Source organism: Arachis hypogaea, chromosome 14, assembly GCF_003086295.3.
Source record: "Arachis hypogaea cultivar Tifrunner chromosome 14, arahy.Tifrunner.gnm2.J5K5, whole genome shotgun sequence".
Taxonomy (NCBI): Eukaryota; Viridiplantae; Streptophyta; class Magnoliopsida; order Fabales; family Fabaceae; genus Arachis; species Arachis hypogaea.
The window spans coordinates 138,886,484-138,907,098 of NC_092049.1; the positions used below are offsets into that span (position 1 = coordinate 138,886,484).

A 20,615-nucleotide genomic window follows, 5' to 3' on the forward strand; every position below is an offset into this window, starting at 1 on the left:
CGAATAATTATTAATTAAGTATTTTTTTGTTTGCAATTGTTATATGCTATACTATATATTGATGCTAGATGATATGGTTTTTCAATTCCTAATGTAGAAAAATTTATCATCCTTTGATTTGATGTTTGCAATTGGCATCCAACTTTTGCAAATAAAAACACACACAAGACACCAGCAGATATTTTAGAGTTTAATTTATTTTATTTTATTTTTTTATCTTATATATGAAGCAATAATAGGGTCGCTTTCGCATTTTCCTTTTATGGGCATAAAAGAAGGGTAGCTAGGTCATTTCGTTTTCTTGGAAGTTAGACAAATTCAAAGGGTTAAAGGGATAAGGGCTTTGTTAAGTAGTTGTTATTTTTCATACCGTTAAATGTTTTTTTTTTTTTTTTGGTGTCTTTTTCATACCGTTAAATTAATCATTCACGCATGCATATATATGAATAGACTTGTCTAGGGCATTCAACCATACATTGTATTGCAACTACCATTGAACTTGATTAAAATTTCTATTAGTCATTAGCTTTGCTTAGAGACCAAGCTAGTTTTCTGTATATTTCAGGTATTTTTTTCTTGCAGATAGATGAATCCACCTTATTAACAAGTAAGAAATTTCTCATGCTTATTCTAATTAGGGTCTTAAGGTTGTGATTAGGGTTTGAAAATGAGTTAATCTAGTTCATGAGTCAGTTCCAATTCGATTCATTAATAGTTTGATAAGGTGAACTCATAAGTTGGTGAGTTGAGTTTGAGTTTAGAATTGGACTCATAAATTAATGAGTCGAGCTTAAGTTTGGATAAACTCAGCTCATTAGTTCATGAGCTGGTTCAATTATATATATATATATATATATATATGAATGTATTTTTTTATTTTATTATATTTAAGTTATAATATTTTTATTTATTTTATTGTAAATTAAATGGACGATGAACTAGAACCTGATAAAGTTAGTTAAATTGTTAGGATAAAAGAGAACAAGAGCAACGCATTTATATATTAATCTTTTTAATTATTTAAAATTTTATAATTAATAGATAGATAATATATAAAATTAATTTTTTAAATATTTTTAATATATAAATTTTAATTTATTGATATAAATTATAGATGATATGTTCTTGTTATTTGAATAAACTTGTGAGCTAATAAATTAAATGTCCCAAAGAATATTCTTTATCAACAATTTAAAACATTTTTTAAAAAATTTTCATTATTGATTTCGTGCCATTAACATTTAAAATCTATATAATTTACCTAAAATAAAATATTATTTTTGTTCTAAATATTTGAAATAAATAGTAATGTATGTTGTCTCTAATATTTTTTTTCTTCATATTTATGGTCTAAAAGGTTTAAGTATGACTCAATATTATTTATCCCACTATTAATTAACTCAATAAAAAATTATTAATAAATATGGTGAGACTATTTATCATAAATATTGTTTAGCAAACTGCTATAATATTATCGTCTGTGAATAAATTTTAAAAATAGTAAAAATGAATAAAAAAATAACTCATAAAAAATTTAAGATAGTATAGTCTTCGTTCTTTCCTTTGTACATTGTCATCATGTTCTTATTTTTATATAAAATCGTCTTTTTATTAAATTACACAGTTTTAGAAGATATACATGATTATTATTTTTAATAGAGTTAAAAGGTATAGATAATATTGAATCACTTAAAATGTTTGAAATACAAAAAAAAAAATAAAAAATACATTGAAATTTATTGCAAATATTTTAAACAAAAATAATAGTTTACCTGACACTTAATTAGCTACATTGTTTAAGTTAGCTCTGAATAGTACTAGTAAATACTTTAGTCTTGAATTTCCAAATGGGGAAGGAAAAAGAAGAAAAGAGAAGTTGCTTACGTTTCTCTGCATCTCACACACAGAAACACACATGCATGATTAATAATTGACTTTAATCTTTTGAAGAGAAAGCATGCGTCATTTGGATTTAATTCACTTATTGTGATGTGAGTGTCACTAACTACTTTATGTAAGTAGCTAGTGAAAAGCCTCAAATTGCCCCTCCTCCATGCATATCTCTCTGCCAAAAGAGTTTTTTGCATGTGGTCCTGAATTTCGTTGAGTGGAGAGTTTTAAATAAAAGATAACATGCATAATAATTGGTCCCTTACTCTCTCTCTCTCTCCATTCAAATTTAATTTTAGAGCGAATACTCATCCGGTCCTGACAATTATCTCGAAAAGACAACGGTTCCAAAAAAAAAAAATACCAAATTCGGTCACTGATCTTTTTATTTTGGGATAGATTAGTCTCTGATCCAAAAAAAATAACATTGACTTTTTTTGGCACAAGAACCTCGTTGTCCTTTCGAAGTAATTATCAGAAATCGAATTGGATTTTTTTTTTTGTCAATGGTCTTATTATCTTTCAAAGTAATTGTCAAAAGCTATTTTAAATTTTTCTCTTAATTTTAATACATTAATACTATAAAATAATTTTATATATATATATATAAAATTATATAATGTCAAATTATTAAAATAATTATTATTTTTATTAATTATATAAAAAATTATTTAAAAAAATAAATATAATTATATGATAAAAAAATATTTTATGCTGTTAGTACATTAAAATTAAATTCATATATTAAGAAAGCGAGTAGCTTTCAATTATTGTCCCAAGTAGCTATCATACACATAGACATGACAATTGCGCAATGGACTAGACACCACAACTTTTATGAGTATCACTATTAGTTATCTAAAGTGGATTTCTCTCTTTGTCTTCTAAATCCTCTCCTCGTGATGCTTCTCTTCGCGTGTTTTTTATTTGTTTTATTTCATATTTCTTTTTCAATTCCCTTCCTAACTTTACCCTACCTTTGAGTAAGAAAGAATCAAAATTAAAGCATGCATATATCTTCCAAAAATGTGTATGTATGTGGCAAACGTTTTCTTTCTATATATTTTTCCAAAAAGTTAAGCGTAACTTAACAAAACTCTCACAATTATAGTAATGACTTTTTCTTATCAAAATTTTGCAATCGTTTCTCATAAAATAAGTATATAGAACTAATTTTTATGTTTTATGTTTTGGATCATTTAAAATTTAACGTTAAAAATTGGCCCATATTAATTGAAAAAAAAAATACGTCTTTTTTGTTCTAATTTCATGATGAATATAAAAAAAATAATACATCACAAAGTTTGTAAAATTTTGTACTAATAATATACTATTTGCAGAAAATCTTGTACTAATATATAGATAGATATAGAGGCATGATGCGAATATTGGTTTTTGTAACAAGTTGTGGTCTCATGGGTAAGTACATTTTAACTTGATGCGGTTTTGGCTTGCTCCCATGGACCCCCATGTGATGCAATTCAGTCACATAATTAACCTTTTGTAGTTGTCGATAAAGTGTGACTAGCCGCTTTTCTACATCTTATATATATGTCTATGTGTTATTAAGTATTAACAATAATGGTCCCCTTTAGGGTTATTATTATTTAACCTTCATAATAATCCTAATAAGGATTTAATTTCCAAGAAAATATATTATTAAATTCAATTCATTTGTCACAAATTAATTAATGATTAAACATGTGATGATGATGAGGATATAATATATGAAGCAGGTGTTATGTAACTAGTATGGCAATGATTATTGATAATGCTTGACCATAATAAAAAATGATAAGATAGATGGAGACTAAGACTACCATTTAATTATATTTGACCAATAAGGGGATGTGTGCCACGTGGCATCCCATGCGCCATTGCTTTATCTTTGAGTGCGGCGTGGTTTGGTTCAATTCCGGCATCTACTTCCTTTTTCTTTTTCTATGCTATGCAAGTTTTCAACTTCTTCACACCCAAACTTTATTATTCTCTTCAATAATAACAATGACATACACCAACCGAAATTCCATAAGAATTTTCTAGCTATCTCTTGCTGAATCAAAGCATAGTAATATAGTGCAAGCTTAATTTCTTCATCACTTCTTCCATCATCTCTTATGGTCCTTGGTGTCAGATCAGACAGTGTGGTAGGTGTTCAAGTAAGTATCCTTCTCTCACTATAACTAGGGTTTGTAACTTTGTATCAATTTCACATGTTTTCTATGTGAAACCACATTATTCTAATAATAGTTAATATTTTGTATGTTATTCTTATTAATAAACGCTTTTCTTTTTTTTTCATTTTTAGTTTGTCCTTGTACCACATCATTTTTCAGACTTGAATTTTCCATGCCTTAGCTTCATTAACTAAAATTAATTTTGATTATGTTAATTTTGTGCAAAATTGTATGCATGATGAGAGATATATAGTCATGTAGTTGTCCTATGATTCAAGACAGATCAGGTTTAATTATTTGCTGCTCTAGAATAATCTAAATAGTAGAAGATATTCTCAATGATATACTTATATATATACTTATTAACAGTATAAGAATCATATCTGTTTATTACAAATAATTAAGTAAAATATTTTAAAATTTCATGCATGATATGATATGATGAAGCAGCTTTTTCAACCTTATCCTATTATATACACTTTATGTTATCTTGATATTGCAGATATATACCTAAGAGAGACAACCATCAAATCCAACAGTGGAGAGACTTAACATCTAGGAATTAATTTCATTACTATTGTTGTCTGATATATATATACATGGAGGAACAGATGAAAATTATTGAGAATCAAAAGGTACTGAAAGTACAGCTAAACTCTGCAAGAACCAGCAGCAGCAACAAACAATGAAAGAGATTGACATTTACATAAGATGAATAACAATAATAGTCCAAAAGACCCATCAGATTTTCCACTAAAACAAGAGAGTAGTGATCATCATCAACATGAAAAGGCATCATCAGCAGCAGCAGCAGCAAAGGCTGCTTCATCATCATCATCATCATCACAATGGCTAAGGTTGAAGGATCCAAGAATTGTTAGGGTATCAAGAGCATTTGGAGGAAAAGACAGGCACAGCAAGGTTTGCACAATAAGAGGGTTGAGAGACAGGCGTGTGAGGCTTTCAGTTCCAACAGCAATTCAGCTCTATGATCTTCAAGATAGGTTAGGGCTTAATCAACCTAGTAAGGTTGTTGATTGGTTGTTAAATGCTGCTAAGCATGAAATTGATGAGCTTCCACCTTTGCCACATATTAATAATCCCTTCACTACCCTTGGTGGTTTTCCATCATCATCTTCTAATTCTATGATCAATAATACTAATGAAGCTAGCACCTCAATGTTCAATATCAATAGGAGCATTCATCAGTGGCAGCAAGGTTTAGCACAGAATTATTCTAAGTGGAATAACAAGTCAAAGTCATCATCATCTACTAAACAAGCTTCATCAGAAGATAATCAAATGGTTAATGAAGAGGATAATAACAATAACAAGGAAGAGGAGGAAGGTGAAGAAGAAGGTGCAAATGTTGTTTCTACTACAAATCATCATCATCATCCTTCATTCCTAGGTTTGCTGAATACTATGCCAATTGGTAACTACCAATTTGAGCAACATAACTCATCAAATGATGTTAATGTTGCTCAATTGGGAAACCATAATCATGGATTTATTACAAACCAAACAGATTTGCAAAGCATTAATGTTGTGCCTTTTCCATCAACATTGTCCTTATCAACCGGTGGGAACAATATAACACAGTCATACTTCCCTTCACATTCATCAGAAGCAATGGATCCAAGACAAGAACAACAAATCAATCATCATCATCAGTATCATCAGATGTTGTCCTCTCATCATCTTCATCAAAATCTCTTGACAAATAATCTTCCATCTTTCAGCTTGGCTATGATGAGCACTCCAATCCTTCTCCACCATTCTCACAACACAAGAGAAAGTAGTCATCATCAATCTCATCACAAAGATCAACATTTTCCTTCTTCCAAGTGATGATGATTCTACAAGAATTCATGCATGGTACAAAACTTAATCCAAATTTTATTTCTTCTTCTTCCCTTTTAAAATATATGCATGGATGAAGCTAAGGAGGAGTGTGAGGAAAAGCTCCATTAGTGACAAGGTTTGGTTGAATAATAACCATGTCGTTTGTGAATGCATGTTTTTGGATTTTCTACTTTAATTTCTTGAATTAAGTAGGGCTTTATTTATTTGAATTTTTGCTCGTTTAGTTTGAATCTTTTTTATTATATGTTGTTGAATGGTCTAATAAACTAAGATTTTGGCTTTCTAAGAGTATAGTTCTCTTGCATAATAACAAAGAGAACAAGTGCACACCTTGTTCATTTTATTTGTAAGACATGGCACCATTATTTACAGTCTTAATTACAATGTTGTTACTTCTTTAATCTCTTAAATCTTTGTTTGTTTGTATTCCATGAGATGAAATAACACAAATGCATCAATTATAGATAGTTTAGAGTTTAAGATTTAAAAATTTGTCTCTCAAAATATTAACTGACTTATCTAGTTTTTTTTTTCTTTGATTATTTTTAATATTTTTTTAAAGAAAATTAATTAGGAAAATAATATGATTTTATTTGTTGTTTTCACTTATGGTTTAAAAAAATAGAAATCAAAGAAATTAGAATTGAATGGTTGTTATAGTGGAAGAAAGTATAGCATATAAATGCTGCCAAAGCAAAGGGTAGAGGTACATAAAGAGGGTATTGTTGGTTTGCATTATTAGGGAATTTTGTTGAGATTAATCACGTTATATATAGTACTACGTACTATAAAGAAAGAAAGAAAGAAAAATGCGCATGGAGACAAAGTTCAAAGTACTGTTCCTTCAGTCTACTTTGTCTCCGAACAAATTCAGAATGTGTCTAGCCCTTTTGAGAGATGGGAAAAAGAAGAAAGAAAAGAAAAGAAAAAGAAAAAGGAAAAAAAAAGGGTTGTCTATGAAAAAGAAGAGGAAAAAACAGTGTTGATGAGAAAATATTATGTCACATTATGGACTTATATATGGTTTAGGTTCCACACTTTGCTATGTAGTTTGTTTGAATGCATTGCACATGAAGACATATAGATTGTAAAAACATTAAATTCTTATCATTAGCTACTGTTATAAGAGTAAGCAGAAGTTATATTCTTATAATTATTTCCTTGTGTATAAGGAATTTTCATTTTATTAGAAAGTAAGAATTCAGGTGCAGTTAACTTTACGTAAAGTTGATAGTTAAAAGTTGTTAAATAGTTTAACTAATTTAACTAAATTTTTATTTAATAACTCTTAGTTATTAACTTCATATAAAGTGTGCTTAAATTTTTACCTTATTTAAATAGGATAATGTTAGGTAGACAAAAAAAACAGTCAGAACTTATCTTATTTAGCATTAATTAATTATCGCAACAATTAACGAATGCTAAATAAGACAAGTTATGGCTGTTTTTGGCTGATTTTCTTTGGTTATCAAACATTTCCGAAAAAAAAATAGACACACGTTGACACATATATTTTAATCCGGAAATGTTTGGTAACAAAAAAAATCAGCCAAAAACAGCCATAACTTGCCTTATTTAACATTCATTAATTGTTACGATAATTAATTAATACTAAATAAAATAAATTTTAACTGTTTTTTTTTTTTGTCTACCTAGCATTGTGTATTAATCATAGGAAGTTATTTTCTCGTAGGGTTGTTAGAGAACAGTTTATTATTATTAGGTGGCTTGCATGATTTTCTTATATATAGTTATTATTAGATGAATAAAGTCTTTACATTTAACTAATCAAAACTAATTAGCCAATAGAAATACTACTAATATGGTAGTTGGAGTGACAAATGTCTATCTTTTTTTAATTAATGATCTTAGATTGATTTGAGTATTTAAAAACTGATTCCCTATAAGGCTATAATAATATAATTTCCAGGAAAATGATGAATTTTGTACTTACACTAACAGATTGTGTGTAAATATCCACTTGCGAGTTTATAACTTAGCTTGTTAGATCTCACATATTCTCTCAACCTTTTTTATTATTTGTTTTGGTGGGTGTGTTATTTATATATCAGTTGTACCATTTTTACAATGATGAATATACTCTTATACAGTACAACGCAATAAAAACAAGACAGAAAAAAAGAATAAGTAATTACAAGGAATCATGCATATTTAGCAAAAAAAAAAATGATTTAAAGTGAGAAAAATTATAAAAATAATAAAATAATAAATTAATTACTATTAAATTATAATTTCTATCATGTATGAATCTTACTACTTTAATTTAAGGGTAATTAGATTTTTTTTATCAATTTTTTTTATTTTAGAGAATCTTAATCTTATTTAGTTAGTATTAAATTAAGAAGAGTGGTAGGGTCAGCAGAATTTGTAATGTGTAGCCATCAATTAGCCATCATTAATATTTTTAATGGTATGAGATGATATCTAATATTATAAGATTACTCAATTTTCTTTTGATGGTTAAATACTTGTTAGATTTCAATAAAAATGCTGACTCCCTAGACTTTCTCTTTAAATTAATTCATGAAAATTTTATGATAAATTCAGCCTAAATTAATACAGAAAGTTAAAATAGTCATCTAATAACATGACTATTTTAAAATTAAGTAAAGCTTGAAAGCCTTTTAACTTTTTTCTTATAATTACTATAGTTCATTTATGGGGCTAGCCTTCACTAGCTAGCTTCCAACGTTCATCATGTATTCATAAAAAATACATCAAACTAGGCAACAAATTTAGCATCTAAGATTGTGTTGTAACAACAGTGTTTCAATTACCATGAAGGTGAACTATTTTCCATGATTTAATTTGTATATATGTAGTATTGATATAAAAGGTATTTTGTACATATTTAATTACTATTACATTTTATATCAAGATTAATTAAACGCAATTAATTTAAAATTATAATAGAAAGAAAGAACAAATCTACCTCAGTCTGTTCCTCCTCTTCTCCCATCATTACACACTATCCTTCATTCCCTTTACCCTCACATCTTTTCATAACATTGGTGTCTTGAAGAAAGATTTGAGTTTGAGAAAATACTCATAGATAAAAATTCGAAAATATTTTACAACAAAAAAAATTTAACCAAAATCAATTAAAATTTGCTTTATTTAGTATTCATTAATTATTGTAGTAATTATTGAATATTAAATAAGATAAATTTTAACTTTTTTTTTTGTCTCTTTAATATTACTGTAAAAATTAAAAATAGTATAAATATAATTAGAGTGTAATACATTTGTCTTACAGTAGCCCTAAAGCTTATTGCGAAAGGCGTCATATATTATTTGGCCAATAGAATATTTATTTAGTCAATATATATAATTAATATTAAAAATTAACTAATAACTAATATTGACTAAAAAATTGTTAGCTAGTCGCTTAGATTTACTTTTATGAAAAATTAGTTGATCATGTTTACTCTTCCTTACAAAATTATATCAATTAACTCATGAGAAAAATAATGAACAAATTCACTTATACATAGAACTTATGATAGCAGGAATTATATGATAACTTTTTATTAGAATCAATACAACTCTGAAGAATGGTTAAGTCATGCATCAATAATGTTGTGTGTATGCAAAATGTGCATGGATTGGAAAAGAAAAATATTCAAATTTTGGACATGATTTTATCATTTATTTGAAATAAGGATTTAATTTTATTTTAATTGTGAGGATAGAACTACAATTGATTTAAAGAGAAGGGGAAAATCATATATAATTTCATTTGCATTTCAATAATAAGTTGTCCTTTTGGTAAAACTCACACATAACACATATAAGGGTAAATAATTATACTATAAGACTACAATTTAAACGACGATAAATAGTTTGACTACAAGACTACACCTAAGGACTTATACTACTAGTATAGAAATAATGGTCCAAGAAAACAACCCTAACATGGTAGAGGTCTATGAAAAAAAAGAGTTAGAAGCTTAACAAAGGAAATCATCATAGAGTAAATAGGTAGACAAAAAATATATATATATAAAAAAATAGGTACAAAAGAAAAGCCTAAAAATAAGCACATATCTTTTGTTTCTCCTTTAATGTTTTACTTCTCTTTTGGATTTAAAAAAAAATGAAAAATATAGATTTTACGATTTTTTTTACACAAAATATTATACTAACAAGTATTTTTTTTAAGTTAAACTACCAAAATGATACTAAAAAAATTATACTATTGATAAAAATAATAATAAAAGATACGAATGATAAATGCTTTTAAATGATTTAAAAATATGAAAAAAAATATTATTTCTTATGAGTGAAATAATTTTTTTATTTATTAAAATACTATGTGCGTTTAATCTATTTTTTTAAATTAGATAACTATTTAAAAAATAAATATAAATATTCAGAACAAAATTGATGAGTCCCAAAATTTTTTAATTTTTAAAGATAATTTTGGTCATTTACAAGAAAAATTAATTAGCTTAAAATTATTAACTTTTAAATATATAAAGTATTTTATTTTTTTAATAATATTTGTAAAAACTTTTAAAAAATATATATTTAATATCTAATTTTTATTTTTTATAGATTTTTTTTGTTTATATCTTTTAAATACGTAATTTATCCAATTTTTTAATAATTAATTTAAAACACAGTATTTTTCTTCTCTAGATTTACGCTGCTTGGTTCCATACGTTTAGGACGACGCCGTTTCAACTTTCCACGACAACGAAGATTCAAGATTATTGACTACACTCTACATTGATGCTCGAAATTTTCGCAATAAACTTTAGAGGGCTCTAAAGACGAAATCGCATCGGGTCTACGAGCGAAGTTCTCTTTTCCATTTCAATCTCCTTTCTCTTTCTGAGTCAAATGATGTCTTCGATCCAAGGGTTTCAAAGGGTTTAAGCTAAACCGAATCGCAAACCCTAAATTTCCCAATTTTATCTACCGATCTTCCATTTATGCCCTCAGATCCAATCAGCACTTCTCATCTACTGGTAACGTGGTAAGCTTCACTTTCCCCCTCAAATTTTAATTATTCAGCTGAAATTGTTTTCTCTATAGAGTTCAGCCTGGGAGTAGTTACTAGTTAGGGCTTTGTAGCTCAATTATAAGATATTGTTGGTATTAGTTAAAGTTCTGTCTAGCTGAAGTTCACTTTTTTTCTTTTCCGAAAAAAAAAAAAAAATTTCTCAGAAGCGAAGTTGGTGAATTTCAATTTTTTGGTGAGTTCTGGAAATGAAGAGAAATAGTGATTTGGATAATATTTTTCGGGTTTTAAAGTGATATGAAGTGTGCTGAATATGAGCAATGGTGGTGGGAAGACTGGAAGGCATCTTGAGAAGCCCAGCACATGGAAGAGGAAATCAGGTGCTGATGATTTTGCCCAGGCAATCGCGAAGATCGCGGTAGCGCAATTGTTGGAGAGTCAAGGTTTTCATTCGTTTCAGCAATCAGCCCTTGAGGCGCTGTCTGATGTCGCTGTTCGATATGCTTCGAGCATTGGGAGATCTGCTCATTACTATGCTAATCTTGCAGGGAGGACTGAATCCAATGCTTTTGATGTCATTCAAGGGTTGGAGGATTTAGTATATGTGCAAGGGTTTTCAGGTGCTTCTGATGTTGACCATTGCCTTGAGGACTCTGGTGCTGTTCGGGAAATCGTTCATTATGTTAATGAAGTTGAACCAATTCCATTTGTACATCCTGTTCCCCGGTTTCCAATCGTGAAAGATCGTGAGCTGACTCCAAGTTTTTCACGAAAAGGAAAAGTGCCTCCTGCGGAGCATATTCCTGCCTGGCTGCCTGCATTCCCTGATCCACAGACGTATTCACTTGACCCTACAGTGGATGCAAGAGGAGCAGACCCTCATGCTGCCAATGGCAAATTTGACCAAGAAAGAGAGAACGATAACGGGGATAGGTCGCTGTTGAGTTCACAGCAGCAGATGGTCTCAGGTATGTTTGAGAAGCCCACCTTCGCTGACCCGGATGATGCCAAGGCAAAGAAAGCATCTGTGGAAGGCAATCCTTTCCTTGCACCACCTTTGAAAGTTGGGGAAAAGGAAGTTGCTCCTATTGCCCCTCCTACTAAGCTCTTCAACAATGTCACTTTGGATAATCCTGTTGCAAGGAATTTCCTTGATGATAAATCCGTATCGGTGTTAGAGACATTTGCTCCAGCAATTGAAGCGATGAAGAGCACATCCTGTGATTCCGGAGAAGATCAGACAACGCGTGTTTTGAATGAGAACCCTAGGGTGCGTTTTAAGATTGGGGTAGGAAACAAATTCTTAGGAAGGTCCACAGGTTTGAGTCCTGAAAAGGAGCATCAGAGGACTTTGCCGTGGTTTGCAATGGAAGATGAGAAGGATGACAGGAAAAGAAGGGCTGAGAAAATTCTGAGGGAATCTCTAGAAAATCCAGATCAGCTTGTTCAATTGTAAATGAGATTGCTTCAACTAGGATCTGTATACTCGACACTTTTTCAGGACAATGTGATGATAGCTAGTTCTGGGATATTGAAATTTAGGCGACTGATACTATTGAAATGAATGTTACATTTTTCCCCAGGCATTTTCCCACTCTAACAATCTTCTGAGTATGTGCCAGTAGGCAATCTGATATGTGGAAAATGCTTTGAATTCGTGTGTTAAAAATCAATGCAACATGTAAGACTGAAATCCCATAGAAAGTATCAAAATAACATCTTTTCCGATTTACTTTGGTTTTTGCTTCTTTAAAGCATTATTTGAAATCCTGCCAATAACACTAAAAACAACTTCCATTCTAAAATTCGCATATATCAATGATGGGAATTTCACAACAGTTTTATCGTCATGTACTACTTTTTCAATCTATGGTTGTTCTCTGCCAAAGAGTATAGAGTTGCCTATTTATGGGGTTTGCTTTGAGTTGCTCTACTTCCGACATTACAGAAACTAATGATGCTTTGGCAGTATAGTATTTATAAGAACATAAGAGTTGAGGGTATAATAATGTTTAGTTGAGATGGAGGAACCGACACCATTTTATGTTTAGAGAAGGCGCTGTAGTGAAAACTAGATACTGATATACATAATCATGTATTTCTGCATGTATTTATGAACTCATGAACCATAAATACATAAAGAAAGACATTAAAATGTGCAATAATTTATACAAAAAACAAGGGTTAAACTCAACTAAGCAGCTTATTAGCCTCTCTTCAAACTGTGTGTTTTGGAAGGTGACACACAAGATTGGAACTTTTTATTTTTCCTCTTTTTGGGTCAAGCTAATGAAACAGTAATTGCCTGCAATGCCTACCAGCACTGTTTGCTAATTCTCCTCTAACAACTTCAGTTATCAAATCTTTAAAGATCAACCTCTCTATATCCAACACAACATTTGGTATCTCAGTGCTGCTGTTAGTCCAAACTGTGGGGTGATGCATCAAATTCAAATCTCCCCATAAGAGACTTGTCAAATTCTCATCCTCAATGGCCAAGTCAAGATTCTTTTTCTGAGGTTGTAACTGGTCTATTTCTGTGCATACCTCATCCAAAAGCTGCTTCCCCTGTAGGTTTCTACCTGGTAGCTGGTTTGTTAGGCGCCACTGAGTATAAGAACTCTCCAAGAATGATTTTTGAACAAGAATGTCATTAACCACATCAAATATGAGTTTTCTTTGCATTTGCTCTGGACTAATAATCTTGCCACTGTTAAAATCCTTCTTGTTTGTTTTCATTTGTTCTAATGCAAAGAATAACTTTGGGTTAATCAAGTAACCTGGTGAATGAGAAATCTGGCTAGAGGTGCGTCCACTAAGAAGACCGGATGCTAGCAGGATTTCTGCTATATATTTATGGTCAGGATCCTTATTGTCACTGAAGCTGGTGAGTTTCTCATCATTCTGATTGATATCTTGAAGAATTTGAATGAAATTCTGGGTATTCGAGTCTCTATCATGAATGATGAAGTTAGCTTTTGTTGTGTTGGATAAAGGAAGATCAACAGAGTTCTCCTCACTGTTTTCATCAGCACTTAGAACTTCTTCACCTGTATGAGAAAATTTGAAGAGAATTAAAATGTAACTTGATTTGAGTTTCCTGAGTTATTGTAGTTGTAATGCCACCAAAAAGTGTATTAGCTTAAATAATTAATCTGACAATGAACTTAGATTATCCATGATGAAATATAAGTTGAATACCTAAATCATCTGACATGTCTGATCTCTTTCTCACTGGAGATGGTGGGTCTTCCCTGTAGAATGCAGGATCAAGAACAGACACAGGACTTGGTTGTTCTACAGTAACCATTGTGTCAGCCTTAGAGCTTCCTGAACACTGATCAAAATAAAAGAACGACTAAGCAATTGGTTTAGATGCAAAATCTAACAATGCAATGAAGAAATACTTACATTTTGATTCAGGCTGCCAAGCTGGATGGAAGTGCTATTAGTATTTCCTGATTGATCCATGCGAATGATTTCTCTATCACTGCTTCTCTTGTCAAAATCTGGAGAAATGAAGTTAACACGAGCCTTAAAATCCCTCCAATGGACGCTAGGCTCGCTGAAACATTCATTTCTTTCGTGCAATTTCGGTCTTGGTGTTGTACTTGGAGAAGAAGGAAACCCCAAAGCGTTCCTATACTGCTGCCTTCTGCTAATACCAGAATCTGAAGATGGGCTGCTTGGTGGAGAGCGCCTCTCCAATCCAAACTTCTTCTGTACCCTTGGACTCCTAGCAGCTGTTATGTTACCAGAACTAGTGTTTTCTCCATTGCTTTCCAGATGAACTTTCAATGGTTGCATCGATTTTGAAGTTCTCGAGTTATTACCCTTATTTGCTGAAGGAATTGATTGACTAAAAGGATCCCTGACATTTCTGATGGTTGAATTGATATCTTTGCCTGTTTGCTTCTCAGCCAATCTTCCATTACCACGAACTGGCATTCCTTTAGAAGAAGGATTGCTGGATTTTCTAGCAACTTTTTCCGGTTTCATGATGAATATTGGCAATTCACTACCCTGGCTTGTGTTTGATGTCTCACTTGTGACAGACTCCGAGTCTTTTTGTCGAATTCTTGGGCTTTGTAACTTTGATCCTTGATTGAGACTGCAAATTTTTCTATTGTAAGATGGAGACTTTGAAGCCTGATCACTAGTACTGCCAGATGTATCTTTATATCTCTGCATTGCATCAAGAATTTGTTTAAGGGCTCTGAGATCCTTGCCAGACTTTTTGAACTCGAGTTCTGCCCGCCTTTTATCAATTTCCCCATATACAGAGATGCAGGACTTCGAGGCTTTCACATCAGATTCACTTCCCTTGGAAACTTGCAGTTGAGAACTTTGGCTTGCATCAGTTTGCCTCCATGGACTTGATTCTAGAGCAAATCGCGAATATGGTGTTGTGTTTGTGATCGAGTCAGCAATTCTGTATCGAGCCGAGGTAGATTCCTGGCTACTTCTTGGAGATACAGAGCTTTGGTGCTGCTTGTATTCATCACTTGTTCTAGATCTTTCCAAGAGCTCATTTTTATTGTTGTAGCAACTAGCAGTCGCTGGTGGAGTCTGGCAAGTTTGTGTCCATTCTGGCAATGCTTCCAGTCCCATCAACTTTGCTACGACACTGGATGATCTTCTCGAAGTATCTGGTTCTTGTGGCTGGTTAAGCACTGAGCTGGAGTTTCTCAAATGTCCTTTTTGTGGACCCTTCAATAGGTTGCGAGACTTGTTTCCTTCATTGAGACCTCCAATGGATCCTTGCTTGCTGTCCAAGGAAAATCTTGGAAGTTCCTTATGCTTTGTCGCAGTTTTGAATCTATCTTGTGTATCCCTTCCATCATAAGACAGCCGAGGCGAGTCCCAAGGCGCTTTCTTAGACTTAGCAAGATTATGGAATGCTTCATTGGAGACCATAACTCCTGCATTGACAGATTTTGGGGAAGGCAGAGGCCGGGGTGAGTCGATGTATTTCAAGGTGTGATTGGGACCCTTCTTTTGCTCTTTAGGCAAAGTCTTCACAGACAATCCATGAGATTCTCTCTGAATTGACTCTTTGACAATATCATAGAAGTCAATGGATTTCTGTGTTGGGGTGTCAAGGCGCTTCAATGATAGTTCTGAATTCGAGTTTTCAAGAACATTGATTCGACCGGTTGATAGCGATTCGGTCTGAATTGTCCTGTTGAACTCGAGGGACGACATGCTAGATGAACAAGATGATGAAGTCATAGAAGTTATTGAAGACTCTGTGGAGAATTGTTGCTTCTCTCTGGAACCCTTTAGATTCTTTTCCTGAAAATCACAATATTAAGTTTGTTAATTGATCCTGCTAAAATTCTTTCATGTTAAACTACTATTCTAACATTATCTTACCTTTGCTTTCTGCATTGTGTTTTTAGCATTAAGCTCTTTGATGCCATTACTGCTTTCACCTGAGAAAGAAAGGAAATTTCAGTTATAGTACTAAGAACTTCTCAGATATTATCTTCAACTCACTTTTTATTCCTTTCAGATCACTTCTATAATATCTATGGACATGTTTTCATGTTGAAGCTACAAAGAAAGCATAAACAATTACAGGTTAGTTGTAATGTTCATACCCTTCAAATAATACTTAAATTTTACAATTATCACTTTAAAAAATGTGAATATTTAACTTTGTTCTGATGTGAACATTACTTTAATATGTATTCTAACCTGATTTCTGAAAATATATAGATGTAAAATAAAAACAAAAAGAAAAAAAAAAGTGCTCAGCTCCAAAATTTAACTCCAGTTACCAGCTTCTGTCAAATCTAATTTGGAGAGTAAGGAACCAAAATGAAAAAATAAATAAATAAAAAAAAAAATAGTTCAGTAAATTAAATGCTTTGCTTTTATATCTAGTAACTAAGTGGAGTCAGAGAACTTTAACCACCGGAATCACTCCACACGAAAACAAATGAAAACTGAAGAAGAAAAGAAAAGAAAACAGAACTATCTATGCAATCCGACAAGTTACTGACATAATGTAAGGTTAATTGTGTCAGTCCCTTACTGTTGGAAGAAAATATTCATTTTCACTAGAGAACTTTTCTTTCTTTTCTTTTATTTTGTGTAGTAAAAAATAAAAGAAATAAAACTATATACTATATGAAGGCCTAAGGTGAAAAATTTTCATTTTTCTAAGGACAGCAAACCAACAAAGTCTCTCCACCTCAATACACGTGATATATATGTGAAACAATTTATGTATGTACGAAGACTAGTCCTTCTCACATGTTCATGTTCATGTTCATCAAAATTTTCTTCTTCAAACATGTTTGACTAAGATTCCATGAAGCAAAAATCTTGAAAATGAAACAGAACAAAAGAAAATATAAATAATGCAGTTGTCCTACTCAGATGTGAATAATGTTCACACAAAAAGAAGAAAAATAAAGTGGATATTGAAGAAGAATACCTGAAGTTGAAGAAGGTGTTTGGTGAGTGTTGGCAGTGAGGAAACGGTGGCGGTCAAAGAGTTGAAAAAAGCCAGTGATGCAACCAATCTGCTTCTGCAATTCTGGGTTTTCATCTTTCACTGATTTCAATACCTTATTTGAAGACATGTTTGTTTGACTTCTCTTCCTTCAAAGCTTCAATGTTCAAGAATGATGCTTATAGAGTCAACAAGCAAAGGCTTCTTTAATGTAGAACAAACAAACAGGTCTTCTGTTATGGAATTTGAACTAGCCTTAAGAATTTAGAGTTCTCAAAGGAGAGAATAATAATAATAACAACAAGAATAGTACATTAAGAATTTGCATGTACTATTTGTTTCATGTGTATGCATGTGCACAGAAAGAGAATGTTCTTGGAACAGAATCAAAGAGAGTGAGAAAATAAAAGAAAAAGAAAGTGTGAAGGGAATATATACTTCTGCAGAAAGAACCAAAAAAAAAAAAAAATAAGTGGAAACAAAGCAATCCGAAAAGTTTTTGTTGTAGCACTAGCTAGTAGCTAGCATCCACCATTGAAGAGAAAATTTGATAGACCCAAGAAGAGATGTTTTTGTTTTTTTCTTTGTTTTCTATCTGGGTTTGCACACAGAACAAAGGGTTAGTTTTAATTTTCTTTTCTTTTGTTAGCTCAAGCAGAAGCAGGTGCAGAGAGAGGCCAGAGTGTGTTGTGTTATAGAGAGGAATTGTATTGTGGTGTATACCTTACTATTATATATATCACAAGAAAAATAAAAAAAAAACATAGGTTGCTTAGAATATATAAGAAAGTAATAGTGACAACTTTTTAATTACATTACGTAAGAGAGAGGGAAAGAATGGGTGGAATTTGGTGTGTCAAAATCCGAGTGCATCAGAGATAGAGAGAAGACTGAAGGAGTTGTTAAAAATTTAATATGCTTAATAAAAGACACATGAGAAGCAGGGAAAGATAACAGGCTGTGTATGAATTCAAGAGTAGTTTTTTTATTTTTCAAAAGAAATATGTTATTCAATTCTTCCTAAAGTGATTATGATGGTTATAAACATAAACATGAGAATAATATAGAACAAAAAATGTTTAGTGGAGATTTGGAACTGCCACAATTTACAAAAATCATAATAGATCATGAAAATAATAGATTTTTGAAAAAACTAATTTAATTATTTATTCTGATCTTATCTAAATTTCATCTCTAGATTCTCTTTTTATATTAAAATTAGCTTATGAAATAAAAGATATTAAATAGGAGTAGTAGAGTATGTATCTACATTTTGATACAATGATGTTATACAAAGATAGAATTGTTCTTAAAAAAGAAGTACATATAGAATTGATATATCTAATGATCAAGACTTAGATAGTTAAATTTGAAATTTATTTATACAAGTGTGATTGAACAAGAAAAGAAATAGGAAAGTATCTAAGTGAGATTGGATTAAATAATGGAAGTGAATGTGTGGGTCAGAAGGGTCAGATCTGCTCTATGGTCATTTCCTAGCACTTCCATGTGGACAAAACAACGTGGTGGGTCTGTGGCTTGGACCTCTCTCCTTAACCATGTGGACTTTGTCAGAGAAAATGAAAGAAGGAGGATAAAACAAGCCAAGAGATGATGAATAATTTTAATATATTTTTTTGAAATGGTACATTGTTACATATACTGAGTGAAATTCTGCATGATCTAAAGTGTATGTTGAAGCATTCCCATACATATCCCTCTGCTCATGCTTTCACCAAATTGCCCTTGGATGGTTAGTTTCATCAGCTTTTTCTCCCATACATGGGACCTGGCCTCAAAATGGAGCTGCTATCATTTCACTTTACCATTCAATATGCAAAAGAGTCTTAACATTGTTTTAATTGTATTCAATTCAAGTATTTTTATTTATTACATGAATGTTACATTTTACCTAATAATAAATCATTAATATTTATGTCTGAATTGAAAGAGAGGTCAATAATAATGTACTAACCTTACCTCCAAAAGTTTGTTAAAAATGGGAATTGAATAAAAACATTATAGGAAATATTGATTACGCTGTAGTTACCAACGTTGCAAGTATCAAAGAGTGTTTCACTTCCATGGCAACATGGTTGGTTATGTGCTTTTTAGTTGGTACATTTTAGCAGAAGCATAGAAATGTAGTGTGGTCCTAAATCCTTTGTCCAATGTGTGTGTGTAGTCACTAATATTATGCAATTCATAGAAAGTTGCTCACTCTTGATTGTGGAATTGGACCATTAATTAACATTCTCATAATATTCAATTAAACCATCCAAATCTTTTTCAAGTACTTTGGGTATCAGTTTTTTTGCCGCAAAGTTAAGGTCTATTATTGCTCCCACTTTTGCAGATAAAAGCCACCACATGTTATTGCTGCATCATCAACACTCTCATTAAACTACTTAATTATAAAAATTAGTGAATTAATTTGAATGAGCACAAAAGATAATTTGCTTTCTCCTATTCAACAACATCATAAAGTCTTGGGGTAAGAACACATGGCACAAGTTTAATTTGGTTGATAAATATTAAGTGATTAATATTTTTTAATTATACTTATTTTATATTTAAAATAAAAACAGTTAGTCACTTGTTTATTTTTTTTTTTATTAAAAACGTTTGTTCTTATATTTTTTATTTTTCTTTAAAATTTCATATTTTATCAATATTATAAATCTTACATCTCTTGTAAATAAAATTTTTAAAAAAATTATAAATAAATATATTTTCTACTTTTTAAATTAACTTTTAAAATTAAATTAGCCTCACCCAATTTTACACATCAATCACAATTGTTTTGTTCCTGTTACGGATCTGGCTCACGACTTTCACACCCAGAACAGTCTCCAAATCTGGTTATCCGAATCCGAACCGCTTCACCCTTCTAGAAGGTCCAGAATCGGCTCACTAGAGCTTCTAATCAATAATCAAAATTAAATACCTCTCTTACCTTAACCAAATAAGATAAGATAAGATAATTACTATCACCTATATAAAGGGGAGCTCCAAACCCCTCAGAACGTGTGTGGTTCAAGTATTACTTTGTTACAAAGATTCCATTCCCATGGAAATTAAAGATACCAACGGGAAGGTGGGAATTGAAATGATAGTATTCTAATTCCCTGGAATCAAACTTGCTTAGAAATAGCTTTTCAAACTTTGAACCAAACATGGAAATATAATATTCCTATCTTAAAATTCCTAGGAATTATTTATAATTTCTCCA

At 31.2% G+C, this 20,615-nt stretch overlaps 3 protein-coding genes across 5 annotated transcripts; 2 read left to right on the plus strand and 1 right to left on the minus strand.

Annotated features, from left to right (window-relative positions):
- The first annotated feature begins 3,351 nt into the window (after window positions 1-3,351).
- Window positions 3,352-6,334, plus strand: LOC112744592 (uncharacterized). The gene is made up of 2 exons (XM_025794263.3): window positions 3,352-4,049; window positions 4,570-6,334. Exon 2 carries the CDS (start codon window positions 4,779-4,781, stop codon window positions 5,916-5,918), a length of 1,140 nt encoding a protein of 379 aa, XP_025650048.1. The 5' UTR covers window positions 3,352-4,049; window positions 4,570-4,778; the 3' UTR covers window positions 5,919-6,334.
- Window positions 6,335-10,598: 4,264 nt separating this feature from the next.
- On the plus strand, window positions 10,599-12,652 carry LOC112744594 (transcription initiation factor TFIID subunit 8). 2 transcript variants are annotated; one of them, XM_025794267.3, is made up of 2 exons: window positions 10,599-10,935; window positions 11,214-12,652. In XM_025794267.3, exon 2 carries the CDS (start codon window positions 11,234-11,236, stop codon window positions 12,374-12,376), a length of 1,143 nt encoding a protein of 380 aa, XP_025650052.1. In that variant the 5' UTR covers window positions 10,599-10,935; window positions 11,214-11,233; the 3' UTR covers window positions 12,377-12,652. The 2 variants fall into 2 exon arrangements, with proteins under 2 accessions (XP_025650052.1, XP_025650051.1); XM_025794266.2 differs by having other exon boundaries at window positions 10,600-10,935; window positions 11,127-12,652.
- A 330-nt stretch (window positions 12,653-12,982) lies between these two features.
- On the minus strand, window positions 12,983-18,145 carry LOC112744593 (protein LONGIFOLIA 1). Of its 2 annotated transcripts, none has more exons than XM_025794264.3 (5): window positions 17,366-18,145; window positions 16,297-16,355; window positions 14,332-16,215; window positions 14,122-14,257; window positions 12,983-13,970 (listed from the first exon to the last, which is right to left on the minus strand). In XM_025794264.3, exons 1-5 carry the CDS (start codon window positions 17,511-17,513, stop codon window positions 13,207-13,209), a joined length of 2,991 nt encoding a protein of 996 aa, XP_025650049.1. In that variant the 5' UTR covers window positions 17,514-18,145; the 3' UTR covers window positions 12,983-13,206. The 2 variants fall into 2 exon arrangements, with proteins under 2 accessions (XP_025650049.1, XP_025650050.1); XM_025794265.3 differs by lacking the exon at window positions 17,366-18,145 and adding an exon at window positions 16,420-16,524.
- Window positions 18,146-20,615: the final 2,470 nt, after the last annotated feature.